This window comes from Schistocerca serialis, chromosome 1 (assembly GCF_023864345.2).
Source record: "Schistocerca serialis cubense isolate TAMUIC-IGC-003099 chromosome 1, iqSchSeri2.2, whole genome shotgun sequence".
In the NCBI taxonomy this organism is placed as follows: Eukaryota; Metazoa; Arthropoda; class Insecta; order Orthoptera; family Acrididae; genus Schistocerca; species Schistocerca serialis.
The window spans coordinates 383,270,309-383,285,101 of record NC_064638.1 but is presented as its reverse complement, the minus strand read 5'-3'; the positions used below and the strand labels follow the sequence as shown (position 1 = coordinate 383,285,101).

General features: G+C 39.9%; 1 protein-coding gene across 2 annotated transcripts in view; it reads left to right on the top strand.

Annotated features, from left to right (window-relative positions):
* LOC126470951 (CD2-associated protein-like) overlaps positions 1-14,793 on the top strand; it is an 86,944-nt gene that overhangs the window by 28,645 nt on the left and 43,506 nt on the right. For both annotated transcript variants that reach the window (XM_050099011.1, XM_050099004.1), the window contains exon 7: positions 13,297-13,484. In XM_050099011.1, the coding sequence (XP_049954968.1) occupies positions 13,297-13,484 (188 nt within the window). The remainder of the gene's footprint in view (positions 1-13,296; positions 13,485-14,793) is intronic.

The window sequence follows — 14,793 nt, the reverse complement described above, 5'->3', positions numbered from 1 at the left end:
TTTCTAAATTCCAGAAACATTATAGAATATCAACTGTTGGCATCACCGTCTCTAAACTGATGAAATTTGCCATCACATGATTTGCTGTGGTGCTTGACTAAGTCAAACTTAGTCGAAGGTACCATTACAATGGATGAGGTTAGTCAAATAGGAGGAGGATAACTCCAGTGATTTTCGAGGATCTATCTTCTCCATTAAGGATCTCCGTGCAAAGATCTTCTGCAGCATCCTGCACGTTTGCTAACTGAAATCTCTGGGTGCACACTCATTTTCTTACATAGAGAGGTTCAGTTGCATGTGCGGCAAATGTGTGTGTGCTTTCAAATATAGTTACAGATGATGTGGAATTTGTCCAGATATCCTTTAGAGTGAAATCTACATTGAAGTTGTAGATGGCATTTCAAAAGCACTGACAGATAGGTTGCTATGTTCTATAGTTTCTAAACCCATGTTACCAATAACGAAGTTGGAAATGAAGCTTTAGTGACTGCTGCTATCCACAAAGTGACACGTAAGTCTGTTTAATCCTCCAGTTACCTGAAAATAAGTAAAATATGGTGAACTTACTTGTGATAACTTCTTGAAGATGAAAGTAAAGATAAGTCTCAGTACAGCTAGCTTTGTGATGATGGTTTTGTACTTGGAATGCAATACCTTGCCCTTCTTACTTGTGTTTGTAGCATTGTGACCTTGGTTTAAATATGTAAGACAACAATTAGATTGCTTTAACTTACATCTTGTTGGGTGTCTGTCACTGTTCCAATGAGTGCAATCTTCACAAAAAAAACCAATACACTTGTAATTTTCAGAAGTTTTTAGCTTGCTTTGAATTAATATGAAGTGTTGCTGCAGTGAGAGTGAAGTTAAGTAGATTACAGATGTGCAGTAAGAGCACTTCGAACTACTTCTTCAAAAAAGTTCAGTAGGTTCAATGCATCTCCTTCTAATATTTCGGTTCCTCTAGCATTTGACACATTTCAGCAGGAAATACTCACTGAATTTTCAGAGTGAGAACTTAAATGTGTGCTATGACATCCTCTCCTAGGGTGTGCAGTGCTTAAATATGGTGGTTTTACTCCAGTAATGTTCACTTCAGCATTTCAGTTGTCACTTATTGTACAGGTCCGGTGTATGGAAATCAGCAAGGCACACCTGTATAATGTGGTTGCTATCTCCGTACCAATTCAATAAAATTTTCTTTCTTTCCTTGTATGTGTTATCTGCCAACAACTTCAGTTTTCCTGACAGATACCCTTGAACAGAAACATATTTGTTTACTGTAGAAAGTGATGGGTCCTCATCAGTGGCCAATTACAATTGTTCTCCAAAGTGGAATCACATTTTAACATATCTATAAATTGACTCGAGCTTATGGCTGGAAGCTTGACACTGGGATAGCATGGGGCGTGTGGACACTGTAGGTGACGCGATATTCATCTGCAGTATTCAGGCTGAAATCCTGTAATCAGTTTCTTCTGTAAATTTTTGTATAGAGCATTTAATTTTGTCTATATATCCTTCACAGTTTGGCACATTTGCACCATATTTGTTGTCACAGAGAAACTTGAGAATAGCATCATCCAACAAAATAAGTTTCTCTGAAGTGTCTTAAAGATGTTCCTGTTAGGTGTTCAAAATCATCAAATGGGCTTTCTATAGTAAATCTACAAAATCGCGTAGCATTAGACCTCTCCTTAGTTTGCTTTCTTTTGAAGTTTGCTAGCTGGTTTTGTAAGTAGCCTGGCACTATGTCTTATTAAAGACTGCTATCACAATATTTTTACAGGTCTGCTTGTGACTGACTAAGACTTCTGACAGAACATAAATGTAAAATGAATTGTACTTTCCTTAACAAAATAAGTGCTAGGGCCAAATGTTTCCAAATTTGCAATACAGAGCAAAGGTCTTGAATCATTCTGTAGACATCATCATCTCTTGTTTCCAGCAACATAAAGTGAGCTGTTAATCACTGAAATCTTGCAGGAAATAATAATATTATCTACGTGAAGTTTTGGCACTTTTCTTCAGTGTGTGTGTGTGTGTGTGTGTGTGTGTGTGTGTGTGTGTGTGTGTTCTTCCATAAGGCATATATATAATGGAGCATACAGTGTAGACCAAGTCATAGGTAATAAGTCTCATCAGTGTGTCTGTAATTAGTACAAATATCAACACGCAACAAATACAGTACTTTTGAGAGATTAGGCCAGTACAATATTTCAGCAGTTACATGCTGCCTTTTAATTTAATGTCTATAAAACCCACTCAACATTTGTCTGACAACTACCATCAACTGCTTCTCTTCAGTAAGCACTTCAAAGAATTGCTCTTAAATTTTTGTTCTCCAACAAATCTTCTGTGTAAGTTGCACAATCCTAAGAATGCACACAATTGTTTTTGACAGCTCAGCCTCAGAAAATCATTAACTGCTTGTTATTTCTCGGGATCTAGCTTTATTTTTTGAGATGTGATTTCATGTTCAAAAGTATTTTGAAGCAAACATTCTAGCAAGTTAAAATCTTTATCCATGCTACATAGCCGTCAATGTATCATCTATGTACCTTCTGTAACAACTGTAACGGCTTCTGGCATCAAATGTAACAGTTGTGTTACTAAATGTGACACTTCTGTCACTCAATGTAACTGGGTTTTCTCTTTTGATGCTGTCAATTGTCAGGATGAGCATTCTAAAGCATTCTGTCAGGGTGAAAATATTAAATAAATTAACTTTTCTCTCTTAACAACATGTGGGCAGGGTGGGTTCTTCCTTGGCTCGGGTATGAGGTCGAATGAAACATCATTTTTACATAAGATAACTTTTATTGAAGATTTGTACAACTGTATCTTACGCGATGTTCTGGTTCGGAGAGCGGCAGCCGTGTCGTTTGCGTAGCCTTCTGCTGCGACAGCGGCGGCGTCTGATTACGCGTAGCGGTGTGTATCTCGTGTCGCCGTCTCGCCCAGCTGACCGGAGACGCGCAGCGCGAGGTGGCCGGTTTTAACTATTGCGAGCGAAGTCGTGCATCGGATGATACCTTGGGTGTGGCGTCCCAGTGTTTCTCTTCTCTAAGCGGCCGCGTGTGTTGTGCGTCGACCAGCGGAGCGGTGCGGCGGGGCAAGGCCAGTGTCCCGAACTCGAACCACGGACTCCCGCTTGCCAGTCTTCGGCTGTCAGGTCTTTATCCCAGCTCACAGGTGACTGCTGATGTGAGGCCGTCTCCTTCCCGTCCTCCCGAGTCACCCGGGTATGTAAAAACCAGACTTCAAATACCTTTTAACTTCTGTCTTCTGGCGCCGCGGCTGCTGCTGGCTATTCCATTACAGCGGCGGACTTGGTGCGTCTGTGCATGATGCAGTCTCTTCTTGCATGACGGTCTTCAGCACCGAAACTGACTGAAAACTACTGCTACTCTTCTTTTCTTCCTTCGTCTCTCGTCTTCGTCTCCGTCTGTCTTCATCTGTCTTCAACTGTCTTCATCTGTCTTCAACTGTCGGGCCCACCGCGTCTCGCGTATTTATACACTTCAGTTTACTGGAGGTGAACGACTTCACGGCCATTGCCTCTTCTGTCACGTTGAAAAGCTTCTCGAAGAATCTTCTTGACCGGGGTCATTGGCTCTTGGAATGTAGGCGGGGCCCTCTGATCGCATGTGACGACTGAGAAACACGTGAGCCGGTCATTGCCTCTTCCGTCACGTTGAAAAGCTTCTCGAAGAATCTTCTTAACGTCGGTCATTGGCTCTTGGAATGTAGGCGAGGGCCTTTGCTCACATGCGACAACTGAGAAACACGTGAGCCGGTCGGGCGATGCCCTGACGGCTGAATCGACAGCGCCCGCTTATGTGGAACTGCTGACTTCACGGTCATTGTTTCTTCTGTTCTGCTTTTCTGCCCACTGAATGCGAGTATGTAACTCTCTAAACTAAAAGTTTTCCATTTATATTCTAATTTCTAGTTCACTTTGATTTCACTAATTTATTTACTTAAGTACCACTCAACACTTCTAATCTCATTCCTTAGTTCATCACCCAGCACTGCATCAAGCATTTTTATAAAAATGGTGACTCAAATGTTTAACCCAAATGGCTACACTTGGTATTGTCAACAGTTCCCCTCATACAAAAATATGTTGTATATTGCCTTGACTCTTCTGCCAACTAAATCTCTAATAATACCCTGTTATTGTGTCCAAGCTACTACAGCTTTTAGCCCCATCGAATTTCTACAATAACTTGTCTAAGGTTTCTGGCTGATCCCTGTGTGGCTCAAAGATTTGATTTGATTTGCTTTACATCATCAGTAACTAGCCTGGTTCTGCTGATTTTTCTTCTCTGTCGGAGAAAAAGTGATCATTGTACTGACTGGATCATCGTTCAGTTATTTCTTCTAATTATATGCACTGTAATCCATTCTCCATGGTGGACTTCTTAGCCTGTAACATTGGATACTACTTTGTGTAGAATGGCTTATTAGGTTTAATCTCAAGTCTTACTGAGAAACCTTTTGTCAAAATGGTTTCATTGAAAGGGCATTTGTATGTTTCATGACTGACTCATGTATCTTACCTGCTGTTCCTGATTCTATTTGTGTTGCTGTTCCAATTTTCTTCGTGCTTTCTTTGCCTTCATCTAATGGTAATTCTCTCTACTAATGTTTGTTTCAATCATCTACAGCTTTATAACATTGTTTTATTTGTGGTGTGCTATTTGAAACACTCCCTATTAATATGACAGCATTTGTTAGTAATCAAAATTGCAGTCTAGCTTTAATTTTGATGTGATGGAGACCTAACAGATAAGTGCTAATTCGGATGTAGCTGCTTTAGGAGTTGTTTCTAATCTGGATGTGGCTGCTCTATAGTGTTCACACGATGGTAAAGGGTTCCACAATAATCAAAGCAAATATATTTTCCACTGTTTGACTTGTGACCAGTATATCTGATGCAAAATGTGAATATATGGCACACTGTAAACCTTTACAAAACACTGATCAGGAATATCATTTGTCATATATTGGTAATGTTTTGCTGAGGTTGGACCCATGGGGGTGGTGACTCATTTAACCGGTATGACACAACACGTAGCTCAAAGCTCCATTGGATTCAATGGACTTCACGCTCACACTCTCTGAGACTTCCACTCTTATGGCTAGCTGCAACTAACAATCCATTTGTCTACCATCAATGTGTGCAAGTTCAAAATGCATTATCATTGAGTAAGGGATTGTGAACTCCTTACATGTTCCCTTCTCATCATGCAATGTCAGCTAATTTCTTCTGGTAATTTGCTTCAGTTGTCAGATTAAATTGTGTGGTACAACATTCCCCATCTACACATATTTGTGTTGAGCTCAACTTGAATTTCCACAAACCATTCCACCAACCATTGGAGGTACACCAAGCCCCAGTATCAGAACAAGTACCTCATATTTCTTCTAGCCTTTTTTCAACATCTAAATGCATGTGACATCTAATAGATTTGCTGATTCCTTCAAAATTGCTACTCACTCTAATAAACACATGGGTAGACTAGGTATTTTTCCATTTTCCTTCAAAAGTAGTTAGTGTTGAAGATTTAAGGCTATACACACAGCTTCTTGAGTCTAGAAATGCGTGTGCAACATGAATGCAAATTTTAAAATCTTATTATTGGTGGGTTAACATTGGTTTCCACCTTCATTTCTTTATCCAACAACTCCTCTTACGCATTCCTACGCGTTTTCTTCTTCTTTAGATATATTTCATTCTCAGCAATACCACTGAGGTTCCAGAACAGGGCTCATCTGGAAGACATCTGGTATTCTGGACCATGCATCATTTTGTTACTCTGATCATGGTTCAGTCTTCCTCATATCGGTTGCTGTCATCAAAACTTCTAATTTTTTTCGTGGTGTCCTTAATCATTTCCAGATATGTTTGGCATATATCTGTTGTTGCTCCTGCATCATTCATGCCAGTGATTTGCAGGCACTATTCCATTGTTATTCAGCCCATAATATTCCCTTCTGTGTACTCTTCTTTGATGGTTTACTCCTTCCTTCTGGAGCATAAAGAATTACTTCAGTCACAATTTGGTCAAGAACCTTTCTTGTTTTGTTAAAAGTTTTGATAATGACTCTTACTACCCTTTATGTTGTGTGTAATACTAATGTATTTATCACCCAGCATATTACAGTATATTCCAAGTGTCAAGATTTTTATTTCATTTGCACTTCCTCTCCAGGAATAACATTTTGCAATTGGTTATAAGGCTGGTTGCTAATGGAATTTAATGTGATTACTACTTTCCTATTCAACCAATGTTTGGCTAGAAATGTGGCTTCAAAATTGGTCTACATGAACTAACCCCCACCCCACCCCTCACCTGCCCCCCACCAAACCACCCAATCTCTCTCTCTCTCTCTCTCTCTCTCTCTCTCTCCTCCCCCCCCCCCCTTTTCATCAAATCAAAGTTATATATTCCAAGAATTAGCCATATACTTAGTTATGTACTATTCTGGCCACCTATCTGGCACCACACCTTCAAAGCTGCATAGAAACTCTGTTGCATGAAATGACACTTCCTTTATTGAGAAACACAACACGAACATTCTTCCATTTGACTGAATGCTTCAATATTCATGGATTTCAAACTATCATGATTTGAGCTTTATAGCCATTGTCAAGGGCAAAGGTAAATGGACCACATAGTTTCAGATATGTCTGGATATTGAGAGTGCATGTCACAGCTCTGTTCTGGCCATCATAAACACAGCACAGTGTGATACAACATTTCTCATGTACACAATGTCAGCTGTACTATCTATTTCTAGTTTGTAGTCACTTCCTGTAATATGAGAACTGGTGTATGTGACCAGATATATGTTACAGTAATTCGGTGATGATATGTCCTTCACACTTTATAATGATTAAAAAGCTGAAATCACAATAGTGTGAAATAAATGAATTAAGACATACAATCAAATGGCAGAAACTTAATTCAAAAAGTGCAACTGTATGTACTTTACATTTTGCATTAAATTTATTCAGAATTATTTTGCTAAGAAAATACTCTTGTCGATCTGGCCATGTTACTTTGGTTACTGTGGTGGCAGTTTTCCAAGCCTTTTGTTCCAGTTTGTGGATGCTAATTACTAGTTACTCTTGTTGTTATTTAAAATACTTTTTAGTGAAACTTTCATTTTTAATCTGCATCTGAACCAGTTTGAACTTCATGCTCGATTTTACTTGCTCCTCATTATAGATTATGACTTCAGATTAGAGTTTTGAGAATTTGACGGCACAACAAACACTGTCTTCTGATTCATATTGCTTCCTATCTTGTTCTTTCTTCGAATTTTTGACAGGATCTTCCTGCTTCCTCTGCAGTTTCAGCATAGCTTTACTTCAGTTACTGGATGTTTTGCTTCTTGTTGCATGTCAATTCCTGAAACCTCTGGAATTTACTTTACGTGTGCCGCTATGAGCACAGCAATGATTTTCCAGTCAAATGTCACCTGTCTTTCTTCTCTGCTGTCATTTTGTATTTTGGTATTTCTTTCCTCCCCCTTCCTGCCATGATATGCTATCTGTTCACATCTGGCATGTTAAATGTCCCACCTCACAAGTATTGTCCATCAGTCTGTTATCAGTTTTACTGCATCAAAAACAACAGTCTGCCTCTTCTGAATTAATTTCTATGTCAAATTTATGCAATGGAATCTAAACTTTATTTGTTACTTTGTCCTTTTATGACATAATTACTTTTGCAGTGATGCGATGCTGTACTAACAATAATCTTATGTCACACAGTTCATACAAAAGTTAAACAATGAAAATCCAGGATGGAATGTAAGTTGCTACTCACCATATAGCGGAGATGCTGAGTTGCAGATAGCCACGATAAAAAGACTCTCACAATTGTAGCTTTTGCCCCCCCCCCCCACACACACACACACGCACACGCACACGTACGTACACACGTCTGCAGTCCCAGGCAACTGAAACCACACTGCATCTGTTCGGAAAGAACATATACCGTTACGGCTAACTGACCATTGACCTCCTCCTTCTGTGCGAATGCACACATATTGCCCGAACTCTTACGGGATTCAGTAAGATTGTCTGCCACGAGTAATGAGTGTAATGGGCAGGGGCACTATGAATGTGGTGTGTGGACATAAAATTTGGAATGTGGGTCTCATGGGGAGCGTGCAAGGGTTAAATCCCTGCAGTCGCACTATCCTCTGCACCCTCGATGGCTCAGATGGATAGAGCATCTGCCGTGTACGCAGGAGATCCCAGGTTAGATTCCCGGTCGGGGCAAATGTTTTCAACTGTCTCCATTGATGTATATCAATGCCTATTGACAGCATAGAGTCTTGATTTAATTATCATTTCATTGAAGCATATGTTTGGCAGCGTGTTCAGCAACAGGGTGGTCCACTTGTTTCTTGGCCACAGTTTGTCGGTGACCATTCATGTGGACAGACAGCTTCTTGGTTGTCATGCCTACATAGAATGCAGCACAATGGTTGCAGGTTAGCTTGTAGACCTCATGAGTGGTTTCACAGGTAGCTGTGCCTCTGATGGGATAGGTGACGTCAGTGACCGGACTGGAGTAGGTGGTGGTGGTGGTGGTGGTGGTGGTGGTGGTGGTGGTGGATGTATGGGATAGGTCTTGGATCTAGGTCTATTACAAGGGTATGAGTCATGAGGTAAGAGATTGGGAGCAGGGGTTGTTTATGAATGGACGTGTATATTGTGTAGGTTGGGTGGACAGTGGAATACCACTGTGAGAGGGGTGGGAGGGATAGTGCGCTGGACATTTCTCATTTCAGGGTACAATGAGAGGTAATTGAAATCCTGGCGGAGAATGTAAATCAGTTGCTCCAGTATGGGTGGTATTGAGTTAAGAGGGGAATGCTTCTCTGTGGCCGGACGGTGAGATGTTGGAAGGTGGTGGGAGACTGGAAAGATAAGGCACCCTCCCCACTGCAGCCTCCTCCTTATCCCCAGCCAGTCGCCACTCCCATCATGCACTGGTGCTGCTGCCACTCCCATCATGCACTGGTGCTGCTGCTCACAGTGTGGTTTCAGTTGGCCAATACTGCAGTCACGTTCCAGCATCTCCTCTATACCGGGTGTTACACAAAGGTACGGCCAAACTTTCAGGAAACGTTCCTCACACACAAATAAAGAAAGATGTTGTGTGGAAATGTGTCCAGAAACACTTAATTTCCACGTTAGAGCTCATTTTAGTTTCGTCAGTATGTACTTCCTCGATTCACCGCCAGTTGGCCCAATTGAAGGAACGTAATGTTGACTTCGGTGTTTGTGTTGCCATGCAACTCGTTGCTCTACAGTAGTAGCATCAAGCACATCAGTATGTAGCATCATCATGCTAGTGTTCATCACGAATGTGGTTTTGCAGTCAGTACAATGTTTACAAATACGGAGTTGGCAGATGCCCATTTGATGTATGGATTAGCATGGGGCAATAGGCGTGGCGCGGTACGTTTGTATCGAGACAGATTTCCAGAACGAAGGTGTCCCGACAGGAAGACGTTCCAAACAATTGATCGGTGTCTTAGGGAGCACGGAACATTCCAGCCTATGACTCGCGACTGGGGAAGACGTAGAACGACGAGGACACCTGCAATGGACGAGGCAGTTCTTCGTGTAGTTGTCGATAACCCTAATGTCAGCACCAGAGAAGTTGCTGCTGTACAAGGTAACGTTGACCACGTCACTGTATGGAGAGTGCTTCGGGAGAACCAGTTGTTTCTGTACCATGTACAGCGTGTGCAGGCACTATCAGCAGCTGATTGGGCTCCGCGGGTACACTTCTGCAAATGGTTCATCTAACAATGTGTCAATCCTCATTTCAGTGCAAATTTTCTCTTTACGGATGAGGCTTCATTCCAACGTGATCAAATTGTAAATTTTCACAATCAACATGTGTGGGCTGACGAGAATCCGCACGCAATTGTGCAATCACGTCATCAACACAGATTTTCTGTGAACGTTTGGGCAGGTATTGTTGGTGATGTCTTGATTGGGCCCCATGTTCTTCCACCTACGCTCAACGGAGCACGTTATCATGATTTCATACGGGATACTCTACCTGTGCTGCTAGAACAAGTGCCTTTACAAGTACGACACAACATGTGGTTCATGCACGATGGAGCTCCTGCACATTTCAATCAAAGTGTTCGTACGCTTCTCAACAACAGATTTGGTGATCGATGGATTGGTAGAGGCGGACCAATTTGAAGAGAAGTAATAAAATGAGCTCTAACATGGAAAGTTAGCGTTCCCGGACACATGTCCACATAACATATTCTCTTTCTTTGTGTGTGAGGAATGTTTCCTGAAAGTTTGGCCGTACCTTTTTGTAACACCCTGTTTACTGAGTAGCAGTTTTCCATCTCATATTCATAAAAGAAGTTATCACACATGTACCACTGATCTAGACAATATCCCAAACACTTTAGAGTTCCCTTCCAAAAACACCTGATGCTGCAAAGGAAAGTAATGCTAACTATTTTGATGTTTTGAAAGCATTTTCGATTCCTCAGCTGCTGTTATTGCAGCTTTGTCAACATAATGTGTTGTAGTGTTTAAATGTTTTGAAAACAGCTTATTCTGGTTGCTGGATTGGTTCAAGTAGACAGAAGAATCAGTGTACTGCCGGTCACTGTTCAGTTCCTGCCACTATTGTTGATAAAGTCAAAGTTTTTTAGCTGTCATTAGCACACACTCCACTGAAAACTTACGTGATGGCAAAGTAAGCTGGATGTAAGCTACCTATTTCTTAAGAATTCATCATAATTTAGAATCGATCTGTTCACTGTTAGAGGATCACACATCAGTTACTGATATTTAAAAGTAAGTGTCCCAAGCCCCATGAACAAATAAGATTGTGGATAAAATTCCAGAATAAAATAATTAGCCTACTACGTCACTAAGAGATTAGAAATTGGAAAAGTACATATGTTAAATTTTACTGTTTTGAGTTTATTCTTTGTACACAAGCTGAATATTTCTAACAGGCCAAAGTAACATACACACTATTAGCGAATCACAGGTGTTACTCACACATAATTAAGTCCAGTACTAGAGACACAGGCCGAGAGTCATGCTTGGATAGCTCAGTCGGTAGAGCACTTGCAAGCGAAAGTCAAAAGTCCTGGGTACGAGTCCCGGTGTGGCACCAGTCGTAATTGGCCAGGAAGTTTAATGAATATAGCTGTTTGTCTGGAACAATAACACACAAAATTTGGTGTCCTAAATTCCAATAATGGCTGTCTCTCCTTAGTAACTGATGATACTTCACCCTTGATGATACAAACCACATTAACAGAAAACTTTGTTGATATTCATCCCATTATAAATCTTTACATAAAATGTGCTGTTCTCATTATGTGCATGAACCATATGCTGAACCTATAATACTAACATACATCACTCTCTTCCACTGAGTGAGGTGGTGCAGTGACTTCTGCCAATTTCTTTGCATTGCTGTAAGTCAAAACTTTTATAAGACATTCTTATTTACTTATGCAGGAACCCATAATACCTCACTGTGCAGTGACCATTGGAGTTTCAGGGAGGAGGAACAGAAATCAGTTGCGAATAATCTGAATTTTATTGTTGATAAATTTTAACTAAAGAAAAGTCATCATTGACAAAAGGCAAAAAAAGCACTAAAGTAACAGTGCTTAACAACCAATGTCATACAGCCATACAAGGTAAATGTAAAACACACTGTGCTATAAAAAACTGTAGAAATTATTGCAAAAGATACAGTCAGCGAAACCAAAGTGGTCAAAGTCTAATACAAAACTGAACCTGCTGTTCAAGAAAGAATGCAGTGGTCTCACTGGGTCATATCTGAAAATTTACACCCTATATATGAGAATGCCATTAATTATATCAGACAAAACAATTTTATTGTAAACATATTGGGCAAATCAGTTGGCATTTATTCCATGAGAGTATGCATGTAATATTGAAAAATTTCCATTGAGTTTTAACTGTAAAATAGGTGAATAATTAAAACTCATGTATTTTCAATTTAACCCATTTTATGGTTAAAATTCAATAAAAATATCACCATATCCTTTGTTGTAGTAAGTGGCCACTAATTTGTGTAATTTATTTCCAATGAAAAGGTCTGATTTTGACGTAATGCCCTTATAGAGAGCATGAATGAATGTTCGGATATGACAAATTAGAGGCTGTTGCAGTCTTTTTTAAGCAACAGCTTCAGTTCTGTACTAGACTTCAACCACTTTGGTCCACTGTCTGCTACTTTTGTGATGACTGCTATAGGTTTTTCCGTATTCAAATTGTGATCTTCAGCACCTGAAATTCATTTCAATGTGACCACATTATGTGTTTCATGGTATGTTGTCTTCTACATACCCCTTGTACAGCTGTGTGACACTGGTTGTAAGCACTGCTGCTTCACTGATTTTTTTGTCTTTTGTACTGTTTTCAGCACTTAAGATGACTGTTCTGTACTTAACAATCAATCTGCAATAACATTCAGATTGTTCACGACTGGTCACTGTTATGCCTGTTTACTTTTGTATCAATATTCTGAGAAGGAAAGATGCTACTCACCATATAGCAGAGGTGGTGAGTCACAGATTGGTACAACAAAACGATTTTCACACTTGAAGCTCTCGGTCAATGGCCTTTGTCAACAAACACACACACAAACACACACACACACACACACACACACACACACACACCACACACACACACACACACACACACACACACACACACTCTCTCTCTCCCTCTCTCTCTCTCTCTCTCTCTCTCTCTCTCTCTCTCTCTCTCTCTCTCTCTCTGTGTGTGTGTGTGTGTGTGTGTGTGTGTGTGTGTGTGTGTGTGTGTCAGTAAGTCTTTTTCATTTATATTTTCATGATTATGGTTTTACTGCCTTCTGTTTGCTAACTCCCTTTGGATTGTCCTTGCGATATAGTAATGTTTCATTATATTGTTTTTAAATGCTTTTCTTCACTTACTGAATGCAAGATCTAGCTTGTAAGAAGTAAAGTATATAAATTTTGGTGAAAAAAGTGAAGATTACTATTCACCACATTGTTAATGGATTTGGCAGTTGGCGTTCACTTAAACAAGTCAGAAATGTGCCATCAACCACTCAACACTTCCCTTCTTATTCCTTTATGTGAATTCTGGAAGAGGACTTTCTACTATCATATAAATACCTTGCTGGCATTAGTGCTTACTGCCACAGATTGGAAATGTTCTGAAACATTGTATACATCTTCCTTATGTTTCAGTTAAAGAAATCTGTCGAGTACTTTTTCCTTATGAAGCAGCAAATGATGATGAACTCACTCTGAAGGAAGGTGATTTAATCACACTCTTGAGCCGTGAAGTGCAAGACAAGGGATGGTGGAAAGGAGAGCTTAGAGGTCAGATCGGTGTGTTCCCAGATAATTTTGTTGAAGTCATTCAGCAGGAGGAGGTAACTATTTTTCTGCTTGTTATATTTGGTATAATTTTAAGATCACACAGAGTTTTTATTAAATTTGGTGAAAATGGTATGTATTAACTTTTACTGGTCACAGATAGGAAGGCAACATTTTAATTTCAAGATCTTAATATCTCATTTTATTTCTCAAAAAATTATTTAGTAGATGTCCTAAGCTCTCCTTTTTAAAACTACTTCATTTTGTCCAAAAAAAGCGGTGTGTGCTTACTGCAAACAAATCAGACCATGCACTTGGATCATTAATGCTTTAATACTAAATTATGATGATAGGTTCTCCAAACTTGTAATTCCCAGGACAGTTGATAGAAGAAACACTCTCAGCTGTTGAAAATGATGAATCCTTTCACAGGTAGGAGAAGGGAAATTGTTAAGTTAAATTTACATGTTTATGTATATATATTTAGTTGAATGTGGAGGGAGGGTGCAGGTCAGTCAAATTTCAGGCTAAGAGAGACTCATATTTTTTCATGATTTATTTTCTATAGCAGTGATTTTTATTTTGTTTAGTAAATGTCCCTTGTTGCTTTGTTTTGTGATGATATTACTTTGTTCCACTATCCCGTTCCTTTGCTTCACAGTTGTGCTGTTTGGCTACTGTTCTTCATTGGATTGGCTTGGTTTTCAGCTGATTCTCCCTGTGCCCCCACCCCTCCCCCTTCCTCCCTCCCCCCTCCCCAGTGGAAATTGTTTCATGATGCTTTGGTTGTCACTCTCATTTACTTTGTTTGAAGATTCCTTTCTTTGAGTATCTTCCTTCTGTTTATAATGACCTATTTTCTTTATTCACTGATATTTCCATTTTCCAGTTGTATTACGAATGTTGCTTATTGGGGCAGAACTTCTTTGTTCACCATTCCTTCTTGCTGACAATGTTACTGTTTAGCAGTTTTCATTCTTTTTTGTCACCACTGTTTTTGTTGAATCTTCAATTTCATCATGCACCATAATTCTCCATCTGTTTCATACTGGGCACCTTCATTTTTTTAATCCTGTACTTCAATACAGGACTCCTGTTACTGAAGATTGATATGGTGTGTGCACCGTAGCCCTTCTGACAACTTGAATTCTGGGAGACTTACTATTGGGGAATCTGAACATTTGTAGAGGAATGGCAGCCCATTCTTCCCCAAAGATCAAAACCAGAAAAGATATTATGTTGATCAATGGGGTCAGGAACGAAGTCGATAGTCTAACTCATCCCTAAGGTGTCCCACTGGGTTTGGGTAGGGACTCTGGGCAGGTCAAATAATTTCAGAAATGTTACTGTCAACAAGCCATTGCC